Source organism: Puma concolor, chromosome F2, assembly GCF_028749965.1.
Source record: "Puma concolor isolate L17-30 chromosome F2, mPumCon1.1.hap2, whole genome shotgun sequence".
Lineage (NCBI taxonomy): Eukaryota > Metazoa > Chordata > Mammalia > Carnivora > Felidae > Puma > Puma concolor.
In genome coordinates this window covers 40,346,834-40,367,279 of record NC_141684.1, presented here as the reverse complement: position 1 = coordinate 40,367,279, position 20,446 = coordinate 40,346,834, and the positions used below count along the sequence as shown (strand labels likewise).

At 39.5% G+C, this 20,446-nt stretch overlaps 1 protein-coding gene across 5 annotated transcripts in view; it reads left to right on the top strand.

Moving 5' to 3' along the window:
- The window catches only part of CPQ (carboxypeptidase Q), a 517,628-nt gene that overhangs the window by 212,766 nt on the left and 284,416 nt on the right, over window positions 1-20,446 (top strand). For all 5 annotated transcript variants that reach the window (XM_086695254.1, XM_086695255.1, XM_086695252.1 and 2 more), the window contains exon 4: window positions 1,142-1,349. In XM_086695254.1, the coding sequence (XP_086551380.1) occupies window positions 1,142-1,349 (208 nt within the window). The remainder of the gene's footprint in view (window positions 1-1,141; window positions 1,350-20,446) is intronic.

The window sequence follows — 20,446 nt, the reverse complement described above, 5'->3', positions numbered from 1 at the left end:
CTAAGGAAGTAAATAGTCATCTGACATTGTCACAACAATGCAGTCACACCAAGAAGGCAGTGATAAGACTGGAACATTGTGTTTATACATGTGGAGGTTGGAATCACTTCTGTAGGAGAGAAATGTGTTGTGGCTGAGAGGAGGAGAAAGGCTTTTTCTGCAAATCTGAGACAACCTGAGACAAACATGGAAATAAGGAAAGAAAAATTACTTTTAAAAGGGAGGCCATTAGCTTGTGCTTTACCAGAAGATGGGAATGCACTGATAGGGTGTGGTGCACACTTTGGAGCTGTGCCTGCTTGGTCCTGAGGGAGCTGTGGTTTGGGAGGGTTTAGAGTTGTGCCTCACGAGTGGAAAGGGTCAGTTTGAAAGAACAATTTTAGAAAGTGAGTTTGATAAACTCAATTAGCATGTATAGAGGTTGAACCAACAATAGATGAATAGAAACATCAATTACAAGTGTTTTTAGTAATCTAAGAAGCACCTGGAAATTAGCAGGAAAAACTTGACCATAGGGGCAATATTTCTTTCTTAGTGCCAAAATTGTAATAGTTGTCTCTTTCTTGTGGCAGTAACATCAGGGAGCAGGGTTTATTCAGCACTTTTCTTCATGGACACACAAGCATGTCCCATTGTCCTAGTTTTCCTGCAAGGTGCCCTACCGTCTCTGTGTGTATGAGTGAGAAGAAAACGTGCCCAGAGCTGTCAGTGACCAGAAAGCTGGATGTGTATGGGCAGTTTTCCTCCAGATGTGTGGGTCCTCTGGTCTGCAGCCTTGAGGGACTTGAGAGCTTTCTTGGTCTCCTTGAACACTTGCATTCACTCACCTCTTGGTCATGAAGGCACTGTTAATGTTCTTTTGAATTTGAGGAAACTTGCAACTTTAAAGGATCATCACATTATCAAAATAAATGTCATGTAATGTTTTCAATGAGATGATTGTAAAGTTGAGGTTTCTAAGTTATTTTTTACCAAAAGGAAAAATTATATTCAAAAGCAAATAATCCAGTATTGCCCACCCATCATATTTATCATATGCAAATGGAAATCAGTGAGAATCAAATGTCAAATACAGACACTTAAAAAATACTTTTGGTCCGTTTTTACTTTTAAGATGACCTGGTGCCTTCTTTTTCTCAAGTCCTCACACAGGTATTCAGGAATACCAAGATGGTGTGCCAAAAATCCCAACAGCCTGTATTACAGTGGAAGATGCAGAAATGATGTCAAGAATGGCTTCTCGTGGGAACAGAATTGTTATTCAGCTGAAGATGGGGGCAAAGAACTATCCCGATGCTGATTCCTTCAACACTGTAGCAGAGATCATTGGCAGCAAGTACCCAGAGCAGGTGAGTCAAGGAAATGGATGGGCTGTCTTGGAGTAGGGTTTCATGGTCAAGTGTCAGTTTTTAGAGATGGTTGGGGAAAGAGAGAACCTGAATCTGCAGAGATGGTCCTTATAAACTCATTAATGGCAGGATCTTGGTATATATTTTTTCCAACCAAAAGTTCTACAACATATTGAAGGGTGGAATAGGATCCATGGTGTGGAAACTCAGCCTCTGAATAGCTGAGGGCACTACTTGTATATATGTGTTGTGTTTATTCCAACTGGAGCCAGGTTAGTATTTGAGATCATACCAATAGCTAATAGTTACTGTGCCTATTGTATGTATGGATTATGTTATTTGATTCTTTCAACATTTAGTAAAGTTGGATTTATTTTCATCATTTTATAGGTGAGGAAACTAATGTAGAAGGTAGCTCAGGTGCCTAATGTCCACACAGCTAGTAAGTGGCTGGGAAAGGACTGAAACCTAGGACCTTATAAATGTTAAACCAGGTTTTATTTTATTTTATTTAAAAAAATTTTTTAAGTCTATTTGTTTATTTTGAGAGAGAGAGAGCGTGAGTGGGGGAGGAGTTGAGAGAGAAAGAGTGAGAGAGAGAGAGAGAGAGAGAGAGAGAGAGAGAGAGAGAGAATCCCAAGTAGGCTCCACACTGTCAGTGCAGAGCCCGACATGGGGCTTGAACTCAGGAACTGTGAACCAAAATCAAGAGTCAGACGTTTAACTGACTGAGCCACCCAGGCACCTCTAAACCAAGTCTTAGACTGCAGTAATTTCCAAAAGTATTTATTTTTCCTTGCAACACTTGAAAATCAAATAGTACTAGAGGCAGATCCATACTCTATGCTAGCTGAAGGTTAAATAAGTTTGGCAAGTTACTTATTGTATAAGTCTTAGAGAACTTCCCCTCAAAGACAGAATGGTATAGGTAACTTACCAGGATGATCATGAGAACTCGATTAGCCTAGCACGTCAAATAGCCAGCACAGTGTTTGGCACGACATGGCACTCATTGAATGTAAGTTTACCTCATATGGCATCAAATGTACAAAAAGAAAAAAAAAAAACAAAACCAGTTTTGATAAGGTGTCTGGTATAAATTTCCTCTATTAATAGCTACTGAAATTCTAAAGTAGCACTTAAAGGAAGTTATTCCAGAATTTCAGACTTATTTTTGCTTAAGGAGATCAATGGGATGATGGAAAAAGTGAATAGTGATAGAGAAACAAACCTTCCATACATGTCTTAACTCAGGACCTCTCCCAGACTTAAGGGCTTTGCTGCAGTAAAGGTTGGTTTTATGTTCGGGACCCTTTTCTTCCTTCCCAAATCACTTTCAGGACACGGGCATGCATCAGCTTTGGGGTTGTAGCCACAGGGATGATTGAAAAGCAAGATCTCGGTGGTACCATAGGGAGTCAAATAGCTGTAGAGAAACTCTAGTTTCCAACATTGAAAAAGCAAACAAACAAGTCCCTTGCCCTTTAGGGAACTGGTAACAACAGAAGAATCCAGAGTCTATATTCCAGCCAATAGGTAGTCAGACCCCTTAATGTGTAACCTTACCAGGTGTTTTCCCCAGTCAGTAGTTCCAGGATCTACTGGAAAAAGTGTTGCCATTTTTAAGGCTGTTAGTACAGGGCAGGAGGGGTTTAGGATTATCTGTGATCAGTTGTCTGGGTGAGCAGGCTACTCTGGCCCCTAGCCTGGGTGGCAAGATGAGTGAGTTATGGGGACCCTTAGTCTGAAACAGCCAGGAGGTATCAAGGTCTGAGTTAAATCATTAAAGTAGAAGAGTTTCTGGGCATCTTCGAGCTGGGAATGCTCAGTCTGGCTACTCCTCAGTCTGGCATGATTTTTTTTTTTAAATCAGCTTTATGGAAGTAAAATTACATAAATTTACCAAAGTTAAGTTACAATTCAGTGAGCTTTGAAAAATGTATGCAGTAATGTAACTACTGCAATAATCATAATATAGAATATTTTCATCGCTCCAAACACTGCCTTGTGCCCCTTTGCTGTCCATCTCCTCCTCCACTCCCCTGCCCCATGGTAACCACCGATCTGCTTTTGAGAACTATAGTTTTTTCTTCTCTGGAATTTCCAAGGAGTGGAATCACAGAATCTGTAGTCTTTCCTCTGTGGCTTCTTTCAGTCAGCATACTGCTTTTGAGATTATCCACATTGTTTTACCAATTGTCCATTCGTTTCTATTGCTCCTGAGTGATATTTTAATTGCATGGATATACCACAATTTGTCTATCCATTCAGCAGTTGTTGCACATTTGGGTGGTTTCTAGTTTTTGACTATTATGAGTAAAACTTATGTGACTATTCTTATACAGTCTTTCCGTGTACGCGTGTCTTCATTTCTCCTTGGGTAAATGCCTAGGAGTGGAATTGCTGGGCCAGCCTGAATATGAAGCAATCTGGTCGCCATCAAGTTGCCTCCATCTCTTAATTCTGTGCGGTAGACTGTTTAGGTGGGTAGATTCCAGAGAAGTGGGTCATAAGTACACTGTTACCAAGATATACAAGGTAGAAGATTAACAGAAGCTCTTCCATAAAGAAGTTATGCTATTACTTCCACGGAAGGAATGTGGATGAGTGTAGTGAAGTCCATGTGACTGTTTTGGGGGGGGTGGGGGTGGGAATCTGCCTTATAGTCTGCCCAAAACTGCAAGGGATGCCCAGGTTGTGAAGGGAAGCAGCAAGCATGTATCATTCCCCCCCAGGCATCAGTGAGTTAAGGAACCTGAGTAAGCACAGTCTATCCCTGATAAATGCTATCTCTTCCAAGAAGCTTCCTTTGGTAACCTTCACCTCATCCCGGCACTGTGTGCTGTTATGATATCATTGTTACGGTGTCATCTTCCCGCCAGAGCTTGCAAATGCCCTGAGCAGACACAATGTTTACTTTTTTTTTTTTCCTTGCTTTTCACTAATGCCTATCTCAGGACTTGGCATGTAGTAGCTTCTCGAAAACATATTTTGTTTCAGTAAAGTGAAAAGAGGAAATGAAGGAGAAAATGTTTGCAGAATTTTCTTAATCCTTTAATATCTAGAAGTTCTCCTGCCGCATTCAGATTATCCATTGGCATATTGGACATCACTCCTAAATGCAGCTCTGTATGTCCAAACCTGAACAACTCAACTCCCTCATGCCTGATCATTTGCCTTAGTTTCTCATCTCTGTGAAAGGAACCATATTTACCTGTCAGCCCGTTTAGAGAATGTCACAGTATCTTTCATTGTCTCCTCTTTATCACTGTTCTACAGCCTGGTACCACATCCTTTTAAGTCTACTTTCTGCATATTAAAAAAAATCTGTCCATCTTGCCTTTACTGTAATGATTGTCCTAATTTAGGCCCTTGCTCTTCCCCCCATGATTTTTTTCTTCTAATATCTCCTCTATTTCTGTATTTTTGCAGTGTAGCTCAGAGCTATCTTACAACACTGATCTCCACATGGTGTTTCCCTGCTGTCAGGCCCCCTCTCCTGTTCCTATAAGATAAAGGTTATGATAAAGATAAATACTCAGTTATGAGTAATCAGAGGTGAGCAGAAGACAAAGGAAAAGAGACAAAGGGGGAAGAATTTGGGCAGGTTAAAAGGAAGGCAGTTATAGGTGAGAGGAAATTATGTAGTCCTGTTCATAAATGAGCAGAAAATGAGAATGAAGGAGGGGAAGGAAATTTATAATGGAGACTCAAATGCCAACTAAGACCTATTTTTTTCATTGACTGGTGAAGGAGTCTAGCTCTCCTAAACTCTGGCAAACTTTCCTAAAATCACTCAGTACCAGTGATTTAATTATCAGTACAGTAGCCCCACCTTATCTGCAGTGTCACTTGCCACAGTTTCAGGTACCTTTGGTCAGCCAAGGTCAGAAGCAGATGATCAGAAGGTCACGAGTAGCCTAGGGCTACATCACATACCTGCGTCATTCTCCTTACTTCATCCCATCACGTAGGCATTTTATTATTGTACATCATCACAAGAAGAGTGAATATAGTACAATAAGATATTTTGAGAGGGACACAGAGACATTCACATAACATTTATTACCATATATTATTATAATTGCTCTATTTATTACTGTTGTTAATATCCTACTATGCCTAATTTATAAGTTAAACTGTCATAGGTATGTATGTATAGGAAAAAATATAGTATATATAGGATTTGATGCTGTCTGTGGTTTCAGGCATCCACTGGGAATCTTGGAATGTGTCCCCGATGGATGAGGGGGGATTGCTGTAATGGCGACAGTGATATAAATGTTGATGGTGCTGGTTTAGGTTGACTAACGTGTCTCTGACACATGCTGAGCAAATTAGTTGCAATGGAATTATCTCTAAAAAGGAGAGGGTTTATTGCAGCTATTATTCTGCTTTCAGGTCAGACATCCTGGGTGGCTTAAAGAAGTGCCTCTTCAGTGCGAACACCCAGCACAGCCCTTTAAGTCTCATTTTTTGTTCACAGCACCTTAATGAAAGAAAAACAATTAACACATAAAGAATCCTTCTGATCTGGCCCAAGAACCATGGACAAGGTGTGGTGACTTTCTGCTCTAGAAAAGCACATATGTGATTGATGAAGCATTAATACTTTACAAAACCCTATTGCATAGTAGGGCCATAAGCCTGTACTGAATTAACCAACCACAGGCGTTTAAAAACACCAGTAATACAGATAGTTTATTGGGTTTCGATATATGAAAATGCCAGAGTAGGGCTATTATACACATTACTTCTACCGTCTTCCTAAACAACCCACAGTGGCATGTTTTGGCTCCTCCAAGCCTAGAATTCTCTCTGTACTTCAACCTCCTCAAAAACTGTTCTTCTGTGGTTAGGGCATATTGTGGAGAATTCAGCAGACCTTGAACATGCTGAGGAGGTGCATTTCATGGGCAGAAAACAGTCTTCTAGAAGCTCTGACCTTAGGTCTCTGAACTCCTTTCTCTCAGACAGCTTTATTCCTAGGAAACCATGGTACCTTTGAGGCCCACCCATAGTTGAGAAGGAGGATGCGAGAGTGAGAACAAGAGCACTTTGACTTCTGAGCTGATACTTCCAGGTGCTAAATTAGCAATATTATGTCTATTTCCCATTCATTAAGGAACTAATTTGCATTGGAAAATTCATAGAAAACTTGTTGCCATCCATGAATAAGTTTTATTTTTGTATTAAATCAATAGAGGTTATCTAACGCTTAAAGTAGTCTTGGACAGAAACAGAGACGGAGAGGTAGGGGTCTTAGCATCTAATACCAATCCCTGATTTTCAGATGAGAATATCAAATCCCAGAGTGACTTGTCCCAGTGGACACAACCAATGTGTGATAGGAGCACACCTGGAATGTGACTCCAGATTTCCTGACTCCCATTTCTTTCGGCCCTAAGGATATCCCATTGTGCCTGGCCCTACCTCAACGGGATAGAATCTGCACAGGCAGTGCCGTCCCTACCAAGTCATTACACAGGAGAGATTTTGTCTTCCTTTCATGCCTTTTCTCCTGACATCTCTTTCCTATATACAAAGAGCTCTCATAAATCTCATCCCTAGTTGTCTCAGAGTTTTCTGAGAACTCTCATGAAGGTTGTCACCTGGGAAAACCACCAAGTGATATGTCTGTTCTTCTGTGCATCATCTCTTAGGCAAGTCTTGCTTGAGTCTCATCCCTCTTTAGCTCCTTGTCACTTTGGAACAGGATCTGATGGATGAAATCACTTCTGTGGTCTTAATGACTCTTTATGACACCCTGTTCCCCTGTGCCCCTGTTCATATCCCTTTACTCCCCCCAATCAGGTAATAAGGTGTTTCTGTTTTAACAGAAGACCACAGACAAAGCCAACATAGGTCTACTACCAGGCACGTCATTTAAAAAATTAACAACTTTTTAAAAAACATTCTTTAAGTTTATTTGTTTATTTTGAGAGAGAGAGAGAGAGGGAGAGAATGAATGAAGGAGGGGCAAAGAGAGAGGGAGAGAGAGGATCTTAAGCCCCGACATGGGGCTTCTTGAACTCACGAATTGTGAGATCATGACCTGAGCCAAAATCCAGACTTGGACACTCAGCCAACTGAGCCACCCGGGTGGCCCCAACAACTTTTTATTTTGTAGTAATTTTAGACTCACAAGCAGTTGCAAAAATAGTGCTGAGAGCCCAGGTGTACCCTTTGACCACCTTCCCCAATAACAACATTTTACATAACCATAGTACATTTACCCAGTGAGGAAACTGTACTCTTGAGAGCAAGTTGCTTTCTTGTAAAGCAGGGGCTTCCCTGTGAGCATCCTCTGTATAGTGCCCAGTGTAGGGGGGACCCTCCTCTGATATCAGCCCAAATAGTCCTTTCCTGCCCTTACTTTGTGATGCTTCCAGGGTATCTCACTCAAACAAACAAGCAAACACAGGAGGAGAGTTGTTCTCAAACTGACCTGATAAGAGGGCATGTTACCGGAAATGAGGGATTTAGTGCACCTGTAGGAGAGACTCTCCCGTGATAACAGATTGCCCTGTGTTGACTCTGGAGGCTGGCCTACTTCTTTTGCTCCTCAGTGATTTCCTAGACCTTATTTTGAGGTTTTTCCTAGTAAATGCAATTTTCTAAAAATGTTAATATATTCCAGAAGTCTTCTGAGGGAATTATGTGGAAAAGAAAAATGTTTCAGATTTTTATTTTTTTGGGCTGATGATATCTAAACCCATTTTGATAAAGCCTTGATGAGTGAAATTGTTTTTTTTTAAAGATACCTTTTTCCTACAGTAGTTATTTTCATGGATTCAAAGAACAATTTCAGTTTTCCTATAAAGTATTATTTCAAATGTAATGCAGCACTATGGAGGCTAGTGGGAAACATTGAGATGAAAGCTCTAGTTTGTTAGCTGGAGAGCTCACTTTTTCTTTGTGTGTATGTGTAGGGGAGTAGGATTTCTCAACATCTACACTATTGACATTTTGGGCCAAATAATTCTTTGTTGTGGGGGTCTACCCTGTGCGTTGTAGAATATTTAGCAGCATCCCTGGCCTCTCCCCCACACCCTATAACCATGACTGTCAAAATGTCTTCAGACATTACCAAATGTCTAGGACAGAAGTCACCCCAGATTGAGAATCATTGGTGTGGAGTAATGGAAGGAACACTATGTGAGTGTTGCCAGGCCTTTGTTCTGGTTTTGTTTCTGCCACAAATAAGCTGAGTGACCTCGGCCCACTCAGTCCTTCAGCTATAGAATGAGGAACTTCATCTGGAAAAACTCAAAGGTCATTTCCAGTCCTAAAACTCCATTATTAAAAAAGAAAATACTTGGAGATTATCATCAGACTAATAGTACATAGTGTATGGGGCCCTTTTATTATTTGACAGTGTTGGTAGGTGTTTGTTTGTTTAATATTCTATGTTCAAATACAGTTAGCAACTCTTCTATTAAAAAAAAAAGTTAAGGGGCGCCTGGGTGGCGCAGTTGGTTAAGCGTCCGACTTCAGCCAGGTCACGATCTCGCGGTCCGTGAGTTCGAGCCCCGCGTCGGGCTCTGGGCTGATGGCTCAGAGCCTGGAGCCTGTTTCCGATTCTGTGTCTCCCTCTGTCTCTGCCCCTCCCCCGTTCATGCTCTGTCTCTCTCTGTCCCCAAAATAAATAAACGTTGAAAAAAAAATTAAAAAAAAAAAAAGTTAAATAAACTCCTTTTTTTGTGTGGCACTTCTTAAACCTTTACTATGCTAGTGTACTCTGGGAATTTTTAAGAGGTAGTTTTGTAATATTCCCTAAACTTTTTGAGAAACAGTAGGATAGGGGCATAAGATCTCTTGGGGAGCTTATGTTTTGATGTTTTTTAATATTCACTTTAAAAAACTATTTGTTCATTAATACAAAACAAATTTATTGAGTATCTGGTATGCGTCAGACATGAGGGTTGTAGCAGGAGTGTGAGGTGGGCAGTATAGCACTGTAGTTAGAAACATGGCCAGTAGAATTCAAATCCTACCTCTTCTATTTTCTTGATCGGTCGTTTTGCCTCTCTGACCCTCAATAAATCCTGGCCTTCCCTGGAGAGGGGAAAGCTTATTGAAAAGCAAGGGGTTGAGAAATAGGAAGGGCAAATTGGAGGGACAGAGCACAGCCCTGGCATGTCATGTGCAAGGCTATGGCTTTGTCCTGTTGGCAGTAGGTAGTCACTGAAGGGTTTTAGCAGTAGCTTTGCCTTTTAGTACCCTCTGGCCACTGTATACGTTAGCAGGGGCAAATACTGAAATTCAGGCAGAAGATAATAGGACTGGAACTGAGCCAGTTGACATAGTGTTGAGAAAGAGGAGAAGGATTCAGGGAATACTTAGGAAATAAAATTGGCAGAGATTGTTAAAGTTTGGATATAGAAGAGACAAAGAAGGAAATGTGCAGTTTGGGTGACTAAGGGGAATTCATTCATTAATTCTACAAGAATTTATCGAGCTCCTGCTGTGTGCTGGCTGTATCACATTGCCCTCACAGCACTTGGGGCAGAAGAGACAAGCCGGTGAACAGGTAACCACTATAGAAGGAGATAAGTGCTATAATATGGCAGCTACATGGTACAGTGAGGGCTCACTGCAGTGGTGAACATCCTGGTCAAGGAAGCCTTTCTGGAGAGGTCCAACTTATTCCTACAACACAAGTAGTTTACCACCAGGAGTTAACCAAGCTAAAGGTGCTGGGGTGCTGGGATGGGGAATGCTCCAGAAGAGGAGTAGTATGTATATAAGCCCAAAGAGTAGCGTTTTTCTTTTCTTTTTTTTTTTTTTTTTTTTTTTTTTAAGGAATGTGATGTGACTCCCTTTAATTTCCAAATCCATCTGATAATGAACCCTGTGTTCATGGGGTTATGCTGTAAAAGAACCTAAAGGAAAACACATGGCCTATTTCATGTATATGTTTTTTAACATAAATTATCGAAAAGCTCAGCAGTCCCTTTGGAAACAGCTTTAACATTGATGCTGTCAAGACCCTTGTTGAAGGAATAAACAAAACCTGACTGACCTGGTGAACAAAATCATGCCCTACAGAATTGACTAGTTAGATGCTGTATAGCAAATGCAATTTTGCCTTTCATCCGAATACGTAGTCTGATGATTTGTAAAACCTTCTTAATGGGTACAGCAAGTTATTTTGCCTGGGTGGGAGCCTTTTTACTAACTTAAGCAGCTGTTTAAACTTTCATAAGCAAAGTAATTATTAAATCTTTCATGAACATATCGGGTGGAACATTTGTTCACATCTTAACCTTGAGTTGGAAAGTTTTAGGGGGTGGGGTTAAAGAGTTTGAAGCTGGCAAATTTCATTCTTTTTATTTTTTTTCTTACTTATTATAAACTTTTTATGGCGTAGAACCAGCCAACCTAAATCATGGAAGGAAAAATACATGTGTGGCAAGCATGAGGCATTTCATTGTTTATTTTTCAAATTTCTGAAATGTGCTCAGAGCTGTGCATGCCTCTGGGCTCATAAAGACAGCAAATGGAAATAGTTCAAGCCAGACGGGCTGTTTTAGATAGATAGCCACCCAGGTAGACAAGGCAAACCTTGGAGAGTGTTCTTTCCTGGACTCAATAAGTCATCCTAGTGGCCAAAATGGTACTTGCAAGTAGGAGGATGCCATCTTTCATGGGTATGAGCACCTTTCTTTTATTAGTGATGGAGCCATTTAATAATAATTACAAGGCGAATAGTAATCCACATTTATGGAGTGCTTACCATGTGATGCTTCTCATGCATTTTCTCCTTTAGTCTTCACCATGACCTTGTCAAGTAAGCAATGCTGTTATCCTGTGTGGCAGAGCTAGGAGTAAACACAAGTTTATTCTATCCTGGAACCTGTACTCTTTGACGACTCATCATCCTGGACTTCTTCGTCTTTTTTTTTCTAGGTTGTGAGGTACTGCTATCTAAAGAGTTTCGTGTTTTACCCTAAATGGAAAGAAAACCAGCATAACTGTCCACATTATAATCAACAGCAACAAATGCTTGTTGAATACGTATTCTGTGTAGAACTTGTGTTACAAATTTGGGAAATATTCTGAGCAAAGAGGAGAGACAATAAAGGGACCCTTGCATGGTGGCTAAGTAAAGTAGGCAGTGAATTCTGGAAATCAGAATCTACAGGATTGACTCAGGGCCTGCAGCATTGCGTCCTGGCTGGCTCAGTACAAACGCACTGTACAGTATTTTACAGTTGGCTGTGTGCTCTCACCTATATTATCTCATTTAATTCTGACAACAGGGCTGATGTTACAGTTTCCACTTGAAATTTCTTTTTAATGTTTATTTATTTATTTATTTATTTATTTATTTATTTATTTAGAGAGGAATAGCACAAGTTGGGGAGGGGCAGAGAGAGAGGGAGAGAGAGAATTCAAGCAGGCTCCACGCTGCCAGCACAGAGCCCAATGTGGGGCTCAAACTCATGAAACTGTGAGATCATGACCTGAGCCCAAATCAAGAGTTGGACACTTAACCGACTGAGCCACCTAGGCCCCCCTACAGTTTCCACTTTAAAGATGAAGAAGCTGAGATTCAAAGTCAATTATTCATGCTGAGACACACATCTAATAAGCGGGAGTTAAGATTCAAAGTTTGATTCCTCTATAACTTGCTGTAGTCACTGCCTTGAGCCCTGTAGTTTAAAATAGCATAGAAAAAATGCTTTAAGGATGCTGTAAAACACAACCTTAAACATGAGCCACCCAGCTTCTCTCCTTCCAAATTCTGAACACCCACAAAACTCTGTGAGGTGATAAATATTTATTATTTTAAGCCACTAGGTTTTGGAGTGAACTAATACAGTAATCAAAGAACACAAGACAGGTAAGCAGGAGTTTAACAGATGGTCTAGGAATTTATTGGGACGTGTCTGGGCAAAGAAAAAAAAACGCATGCAAAAAAGTATAAAAGTGTGCCACAGCAAGGTACATTTTAGGAATTGCAAATAAAAGACAAGACAAAGACTCACAACTCAAAAATCATAGCATTTGGGGTGTGAGGGTCTCACTAAGAACTTACTCTATTATCTGATAATGTAGCAACTAATGTTCCTAAGAGTGATGAATCTGCGAGAAATTAAGTTCCAATTGGGTGATTTAAGAAGATAGGAAAGCAATCAAAACATTGAAATGTTTACTTCAAAATTAAAACAAAAAATGTACTGTATAAATCCTTAGTGAAAGGGGAGTCCAGGTTATCCAAAATAGCCACCTCCCTGTGTTGTTACTTCACTGAACTGTCTGGGTCTGTGTTTTGAAAACTTTAAGCTTAAAAGTAGGGCCAAGAAATAGCTAATGAAGAACACCTGGATTTTCCCCAGGATTTTCACTCTACAGTTCTGCTGCAACAATCAGGTAGAAATTAACATTTTATAACCAATTATGTGTTTTGTTTGGCATCCTGTTAACCAATTGAGTTTTTAAAAAAGAGAATTGCCCAAATTGACTTGTTATTCTATGCCATATCTCATTCATTGACTATTTATTGAGTGCTACCCATGAGTTACCCACTGTGACAGGCCCATAAACCAAACCTTTATATTTGTGTTGCAGAAATCTCTCAGTTCCAACTCCACTGTTTTCTAGAGTTAGTAGCAGCTCCTGGTTTATTGTTTACGTTGGATTTTAATATAAAATTAATACCTACTTATTTGAAAAAGAGAAAAATAAAAAGAATTCTTACTCAGAAACACATTAACTCAGACAATTGCTGTTGACATCTTGCTGCGTTTCCTTCCCTGTATTTTCCTTCCCTGTAATATTTGTATATAGTTATATTTTATAGATAGTGTCAGATCTGATTTTTGTTTCACATCAGGCAAACTATCCCTTGGAATAGAAATTTTAGTATCTGTAAGTTATTCTGACAGATATGCGGTAATTTGCTTAACCTGTTATTAGATTTTTTGATTGTACATGAATCTCTCAGTAAAAATGATGTTACATCTAAATAAATATGTGGCCAGGGGATTTTGAAGTTGTCCTTTGAACTGTTTATGGGCTTTGCTAAAATGGAGTATTTTTAAATAATGATCCCCATGAAGCTTAGGAAGAGGTTAACATGGTTTCTCTCCCTGCCAAAAGAACTGCCTTTGGAACATTCTAAGAACACTGTGCGGCCATGTGCTGAATGTGCCGTCATAGTTATGCTGTTAGTTAAATTAAACATGAATGATTGGATGGAGAACGTTATTATTCTGTGCACATTCTTGACTCTTAATTTAAGGTTAAACTAACTTAATTTAATGTCATGTGAATTTTTAGCAGCAATTATGGCCAGTTAATGCATATTCTTCCTTAGTCATGCCTCATCTCTTTGCAAAATTACAATATTTCATTCCAAATTTATTCTGACCACATTTAAGTAGGCCTTTCTCCCATTTTTCCTCAGTGTTTATATCAGAAGCCCTTTGAGTTTATACTATAAACTACCACTTGTGTATTTTTATAATAAACCTTTAAGAAGTAGTCCTGGAGATGAGTGCACAAGACTCAGTGCCAATCAGAGACCCGGACCTTGTTCCTTCTTCAGCCTTCAGGCGACATTGTGTAGATGATAGAGATACCATCTTAATATTCTATTCTGGTCTTTCTCCTCTCCATATGTCTGGAATTCCACCACCCAACCAATATTCCTTAAGTATGCCTCAAAGCAGAAGTATGCGTCTCTCAACCTTCTACTTAAAACAGGCAGTGTCTCTCCACTTATGCTAACACAATAGCCAACACTCTTTAAACCTGGCACTTAAAGCCTTATGTCTACAAGATATTTTAAGGGTCATGCCTTTCCCCACAGGTAATCTATGTGCTATAAGCCCAGAAGATTCTCTGTTCTATATGTTTTGTGTCGCTTCACTATTTCTTTGCCTTCTCCATACTGATGCCCTTTTCTGTATCTGCCTACTCTTTGTTCATCTGTTCACTGTTTAATTGAATGATCCAATAACATTAATTCATCTAATAAATATTTACTGAGCTCTAGTTGCATGCCGACATTGTTCAAGGGCAAGCTCAAATGCCATCTTCCCTAAGAAGCCTTTCCTGATCACCTCAGCCATATGCATGGTTTCTCTCTTTAGGAACTTCCACTGGTCTTTTTTTTATACTTCTCTTTTGTCGCTAATCTATACCTCATTGCCATGTATATAGTAGCCACTCAAAAATGCTTTTCTATTCTTTAAAATGTTTATTTATTTTGAGAGAGAGAGCAAGAGAGAGCAGGGGAGGGAGAGAGAGAGAATACTAAGCAGGGTCCATGCTCCATGCTGTCGGTGAAGAGCCCAACGCCAGGCTCAATCCTACAAACCGTAAGAACCATGAGGTCGTGACCTGGGCTGAAATCAAAAGTTGGACACTTAACTAACTGAGCCACCCAGGCGCCTCCAAAATGCTCTCCAATTTCAAGAAAAAAATGAATGAATACATGAATAAATTAATGATCAAAAGAAAAGTTTTGCCTTCTCTACTAGTGGAAGCTAATAATTAAAATAAAATTATTAAACTGGTCTAGAAAGTTAACATTTTTCTGGGTTTTGAGTCTATGAAACACCCTCAATATGATTTCTAACAGAGAAGGGAATGTATAGAATCCCCATCTTCTGATTTACAGATGGTTTTTTTTTTTTTACCAGCATTCTACCACATTCTACACTATCTAGATATTAATAGCCGTATTACACTTTGTCATTGCTTTTTGTTATAAGACTTTAAGGACTATATGGAATAGAGAGATTCTACTTCCAGAGTGCCAGTAACCTACTTTAGTGTTCAAAAAGACAAATATATTAACCTGAGTAGTGAGAAAAGCAGCAGATTTAGTAATTTTTGAAAAACCATTTATTTTGAACAATAAGAACTAGGAACTTTGATTAGTTCCCAATAGAAATGAGCTGTCAAAACAATAATCATATCTATCGGCCCATGTTTACCACGTGTCAGGGATTTTGCTGTCCAGTTTGTCATTTAATCCCCCCAAACAACTCTATGAATGAGGTTCTTTTGTTTTCCTCACCGTACGCTAGGGAACTAGAAGTTTAGAGAGTCGGGCAAATTGTTCATGCCCACTGGATAACAAAAGTGGGTGGTGGGTAGAGTAAACCTGTGAGTTCAAGCTATGTGCTCTTCTTTATCTACCCATGATGTTGGAAATGTGTGGGCTGTGACAGTGACACTGTACATTGCATAACCTCTCAGTTACCTTGAATGATTTCCATTTACATAGTTGTTCTTGTACTAGCTCTAGGGAGCTAGACTGTTTTTTTTTTTTCATTTGTTTTGTTTTGTTTTTAGGAAACTATTGAAACCACAGAAAGGGAGAATCTTAAAAAAAATTGTCCCGTTTTGAGTGATTAGAAGTTCCCTTTTAATCTGTGCACCATTCTGTAGCAGAATAGGTGTGACTCTCCTTCTGGAGATGATTGATCATTCTTTTAAAATCTGGAGTTACTTTGAATTCCTTTATTTTTATATTTAGGGCAGAGAAGCAAGGAAAAGGTAAGGAGCCTCTAGTGAAGGAACCAGAACTTGAGAAAGGTGTTTTTGTCTGCCCAGGATCCCTTCCTTTGGGAACAGCCCCTCTCTAGCACTTGTGCTTTGGTAAACTGCCAACTCCCACTACTAAGAACTGGAGTCCTGAGCAGAAACACACAGACTGAGGAGGTTGAGGCTGAGTCATCGTCTTGTTGCCTTGCACAGTTCAGGATCTCTGAGCTTCGGATTTACCTTCTGAAAAATGAGGTTTGTATTTTGCCTCACTGAGTTGTTTGAGGATTCAGTGAGATGTTGTTCATGAAAGCTTTGGCACGGAGTTGTTATTCAGTGGAAGATAGTTACCACACTTCAAGATTCTGAGGACAATTATTTGTTCCCTAAAGAAGAAAAGGCAAAAGTAGACTCTTTCTACTATGGAGGCATAACATGCAGAATTATTAATGGTACTTGAGAAGAATACCCAGCCATTCGAATGATGAATTAGCAAAAGATAATCAGGGTGATTGTGAACTGTGGGATGATGCACTGCTACTTAATCATAACACTGCTATTAAAACTCACAATACTTCGTTCTTTAAAAAATCAATGGTATGAAAGAAACTCAAGCCTCTTGGGAGTGAGGGATTTGAAGGGGGATGTGGAGGGAGTAAGAAGGATGATAGTCTATAAAAGAGTAGCCATCCAGTCATCCAGTGGCCAAATCCTTCCTTTAATGAATAGAGTTATGGCAGTGCTCCAGCATATTAATAAATGCTCCACTATGGGTGGTGAGAACTTCAAAAGTGAAACAGTGCATATTGGATTTGATAATAAGAATATAGAGAATTATAAATGAGATGACCAGGAGGCATCTGTGTTAAGGAAACTTAGGATCAAGACTTTGTATATTCTAGTCGATTAAAGGTTGTGGGCAAAATTAGGGTGCTGTAGTGGAAAAAGAAAGGATCCTGCTGGCTGGTAGAACATTGATGTGAAGTTATGGGGGAGTTTTGATCAACCATGTATCTTTGATCTTCTGTATGGGGTCTGGAGAGAGTATTAGCAGCCATAGGTACAGCTACATGATGAGTTAAAATGTGACTTTTTGTTATGTTTTTTTCAAGTTTGAACAATCACAAATTTATCAGCAGTTGTACAAAAAGTAGGTTGGAATTTGGAATGCATTTCTACACGGACATGAGATTGAAAATGACAGTTTATCTTGCAGTGTTAGCTATACTAGAATAATGTATGATGATAAGAGAAAGTCAGTGTGAGGGACACAGGGTGATGGATGAAGAGACTAGGGACTTTGGGCCAATTCTTGGCAAAAAATATATATATATATATAATGTTGTCTTTGGTGACCCTATCTTTTTTCCTTTTAAAGTTCCTTGTACTTTTCCTTGCTAACAGAACCTCTTGTTTCAAAAAACCTGATGATATAGTTATTATCCCAATGATATAATTGAAAAAGATGAGGCTCAGAGAGGTTTATGTAACTTGCTCATGTCCATATAATAACTAAACAGGAAAAGTCAGTTTCATAATCAAATATGTTTGGCTCTAAAACTCATGAACTCCGGCATTTTTTTCTCAGGATGTCTGAGTTAATGGTGCCACCATTAACAAAGTAAAGGAATATACAAGGAATATGGGTTGAAGTGGGATATAGGCAAAGGAAAGCTGAGTTTAGTTTTAGATATGTTGATTTTGAGCTACCTTAGGGTAGCTGTGTCCTGATGTCTGGTCACAGGAGAAATTCTGGTTTGTTGCCCAAAGGTGGGTATGGGTACAGCTGGAGTGTTTATTTTGCTGCAGGATAGTGGAGGAGATATAGGTGGCTACATAGACAGATACCTAGATAGGTATGTAAGAAGATAGATAGATAGATAGATAGATAGATAGATAGATAGATAGATAAAGTTTATTGGTGAGTTGGGTGTTTGGAAGTTGGGAAATGCCTGTAGTCACTAGTCAGTATTCCTATTGCTTTAGCAACTTTTATTTCCTCATGAAGCTATGGCAAATAGAACTTTCATATTTATTTTTTTGTGCCTAAGGGCTGATAGTTCTGCCTATGAATGATGCATAAGTGACAATTTTGTGTTATGAGCATTACTGTGACTCTTGGAATCATCGAATCTCAAGGTTGGAAGGGAACTTAATATTCTCTCTTGGATTTGCTGTATATTCAGACTTTGCTTTACACCTGCGTGAAGTCTTTACTGACACACCCCATTCCTTCAGATAGCATTCCCTATATGAAAGATATTACTTTTGAGGCAAAAATATTCCTACCTATATGTAGATATTCCCCAGTTGTTCCTAGATTCAGCCATGGAAGACAAATCTCATTAATTCTTCCAGGTGAGAGCTCATTGCACATTTGGAAATAGCCTCTGTGTATCTCCTGATTTTCTCTTTACTGAGCTGAGTTTCTCCTCCCATCTCTGCAGTGGTTCCTTCTGGGGAAGGACTTATTGGCCCAGGTTCTGGAAATGCACTCAGCAGATGGCCTCCATTGTCCTCTCCTTCAGGGATTGTTTCACTGGCAGAGAGCCACTCATACAAGGTCACACCCTGTCCTGGTGTGGTCCATGTCCAATGACTGATTCATAGGGGGGTATAACAGCCCAGTTATTGCAGTCCAATATGTGACAACTCTGATAAGCCATTTTAGTTCAGAGCTGCCAGTGGGGTTAGCTGAGGCCATTGTTGGACTGCATTACAACTTGACTTCTCTTTCTATTCCTTCTTGCATACTTGCCCTCCCTTCCTTAGGGTTCACCCCAAAGGCATACAACTGTGCATGCCAAACTCTGGTGCAGTCTGATTTCTGGGAACCCAATATGTAATGCATGGCTACAAGTCTTCTCATGAGCCATTCATGAGAAGGGGTAATCTTCTATATGATCATGATATATTTGGCCTTGAAGAATATTTTAAATTAATTTCCATTGTTAGGAATCCAATGTGTAACCTGACACAGTAGAGAATTTTTCAGTGGTTGTGTCTTAGTTTAGGTTCCCCTACAAAAGCAGAGCCTGAGACAAAAATTACATGTGAGTAGTTTATTTTTGAGAAATTATTCCAAGGAACAGATGTGGAAGACTGGAAACAGCAAACAAGGGAAAGCTAATCCAAGAGTTTGTTATTGAGCTACTCACCACTGTAAGCAACTGGGATTCACTCCCAGTGTGACTCTCTGAGAAGCCAGGTAGATCTGTCTACCAGATAATAAAAGAGGAGAGAATTTACCCATTAGTTCCTGATTCCTATTGGTCAAGTTTTGCATTATGAGGTGGTAAGTCCCTTGCCTCTCTAGGTTTGTGCGTGGCTCAAAACAGCTGAATGAGTACCTGTCACTTTCCCAGGAAGCAGGCACTGAAAGCCCTGGGCAGAAAGTGAGAAATGCCAGATGTATCTGAGGCAAAATGCTGTTGGGTAACACCTGTTCACAGCTGGTTGCTGCGGCAATTGTGGACCTAAAAACTTGGGCTGGGAAGGTGTAACACAGGACAAGAAAGAACCAATATAGGGCAATAGCTGTAAGCAACAACATTGTGTTTCTGGGGTCTTCTTTGTATATGGCTTTTATAAAGGACAGAGTGCATTGGACTGCATTTTCTCCTAACAAGTCCATAGAACTACTGCCAGCCTTCTCTTCTTTAATCATAGAGGTAGAGAAACTTCCCGATGCATTGGAAGTAGTGAAGTGGTATGCTCACTTATCAATAAAATACTTATCTAAAAGATCTGTATGCTGAAAACTATAGACAGCTGATGAAGAAAATTGAAGAAGATATAAAGAAATGGAAAAACATTCCGTGCTCATGGATTGGAAGAATAAATATTGTTAAAATGTCAATACTACCCAAAGTTATCTATATATTCAGTGCAATCCCAATCAAAATTGCTCCCGCATTCTTCTCAAAGCTAGAACAAGCAATCCTAAAATTTGTATGAAACCACAAAAGACCCCGAATAGCCAAAGTAATATTGAAGAAGAAGACCAAAGTGGGAGGCATCACAATCCCAGACTTTAGCCTCTACTACAAAGCTGTAATCATCAAGACAGTATGGTATTGGCACAAAAACAGACACATAGACCAATGGAATAGAATAGAGACTGCAGAATTGGACCCAAAAAAGTATGGCCAACTAATCTTTAACAAAGCAGGAAAGAATATCCAATGGAAAAAAAGACAGTCTCTTTAACAAATGGTGCTGGGAGAACTGGACAGCAACATGCAGAAGAATGAAACTAGACCACTTTGTTACACCATTCACAAAAATAAACTCAAAATGGTTAAAGGACCCTCAAAACCCTAGAGGAGAAAGCAGGAAAAAGCCTCTCTGACCTCAGCCACAGCAATTTCTTACTTGACATATCTCCAAAGGCAAGGGAATTAAAAGCAAAAATGAACTATTGGAACCTCATCAAGATAAAAAGCTTCTGCACTGCAAAGGAAACAATCAACAAAACTAAAAGGCATCCGACAGAATGGGAAAAGATATTTGCAAATGACATATCAGACAAAGGGCTAGTATCCAAAATCTATAAAGAACTCACCAAACTCCACACCCAAAAAACAAATAAT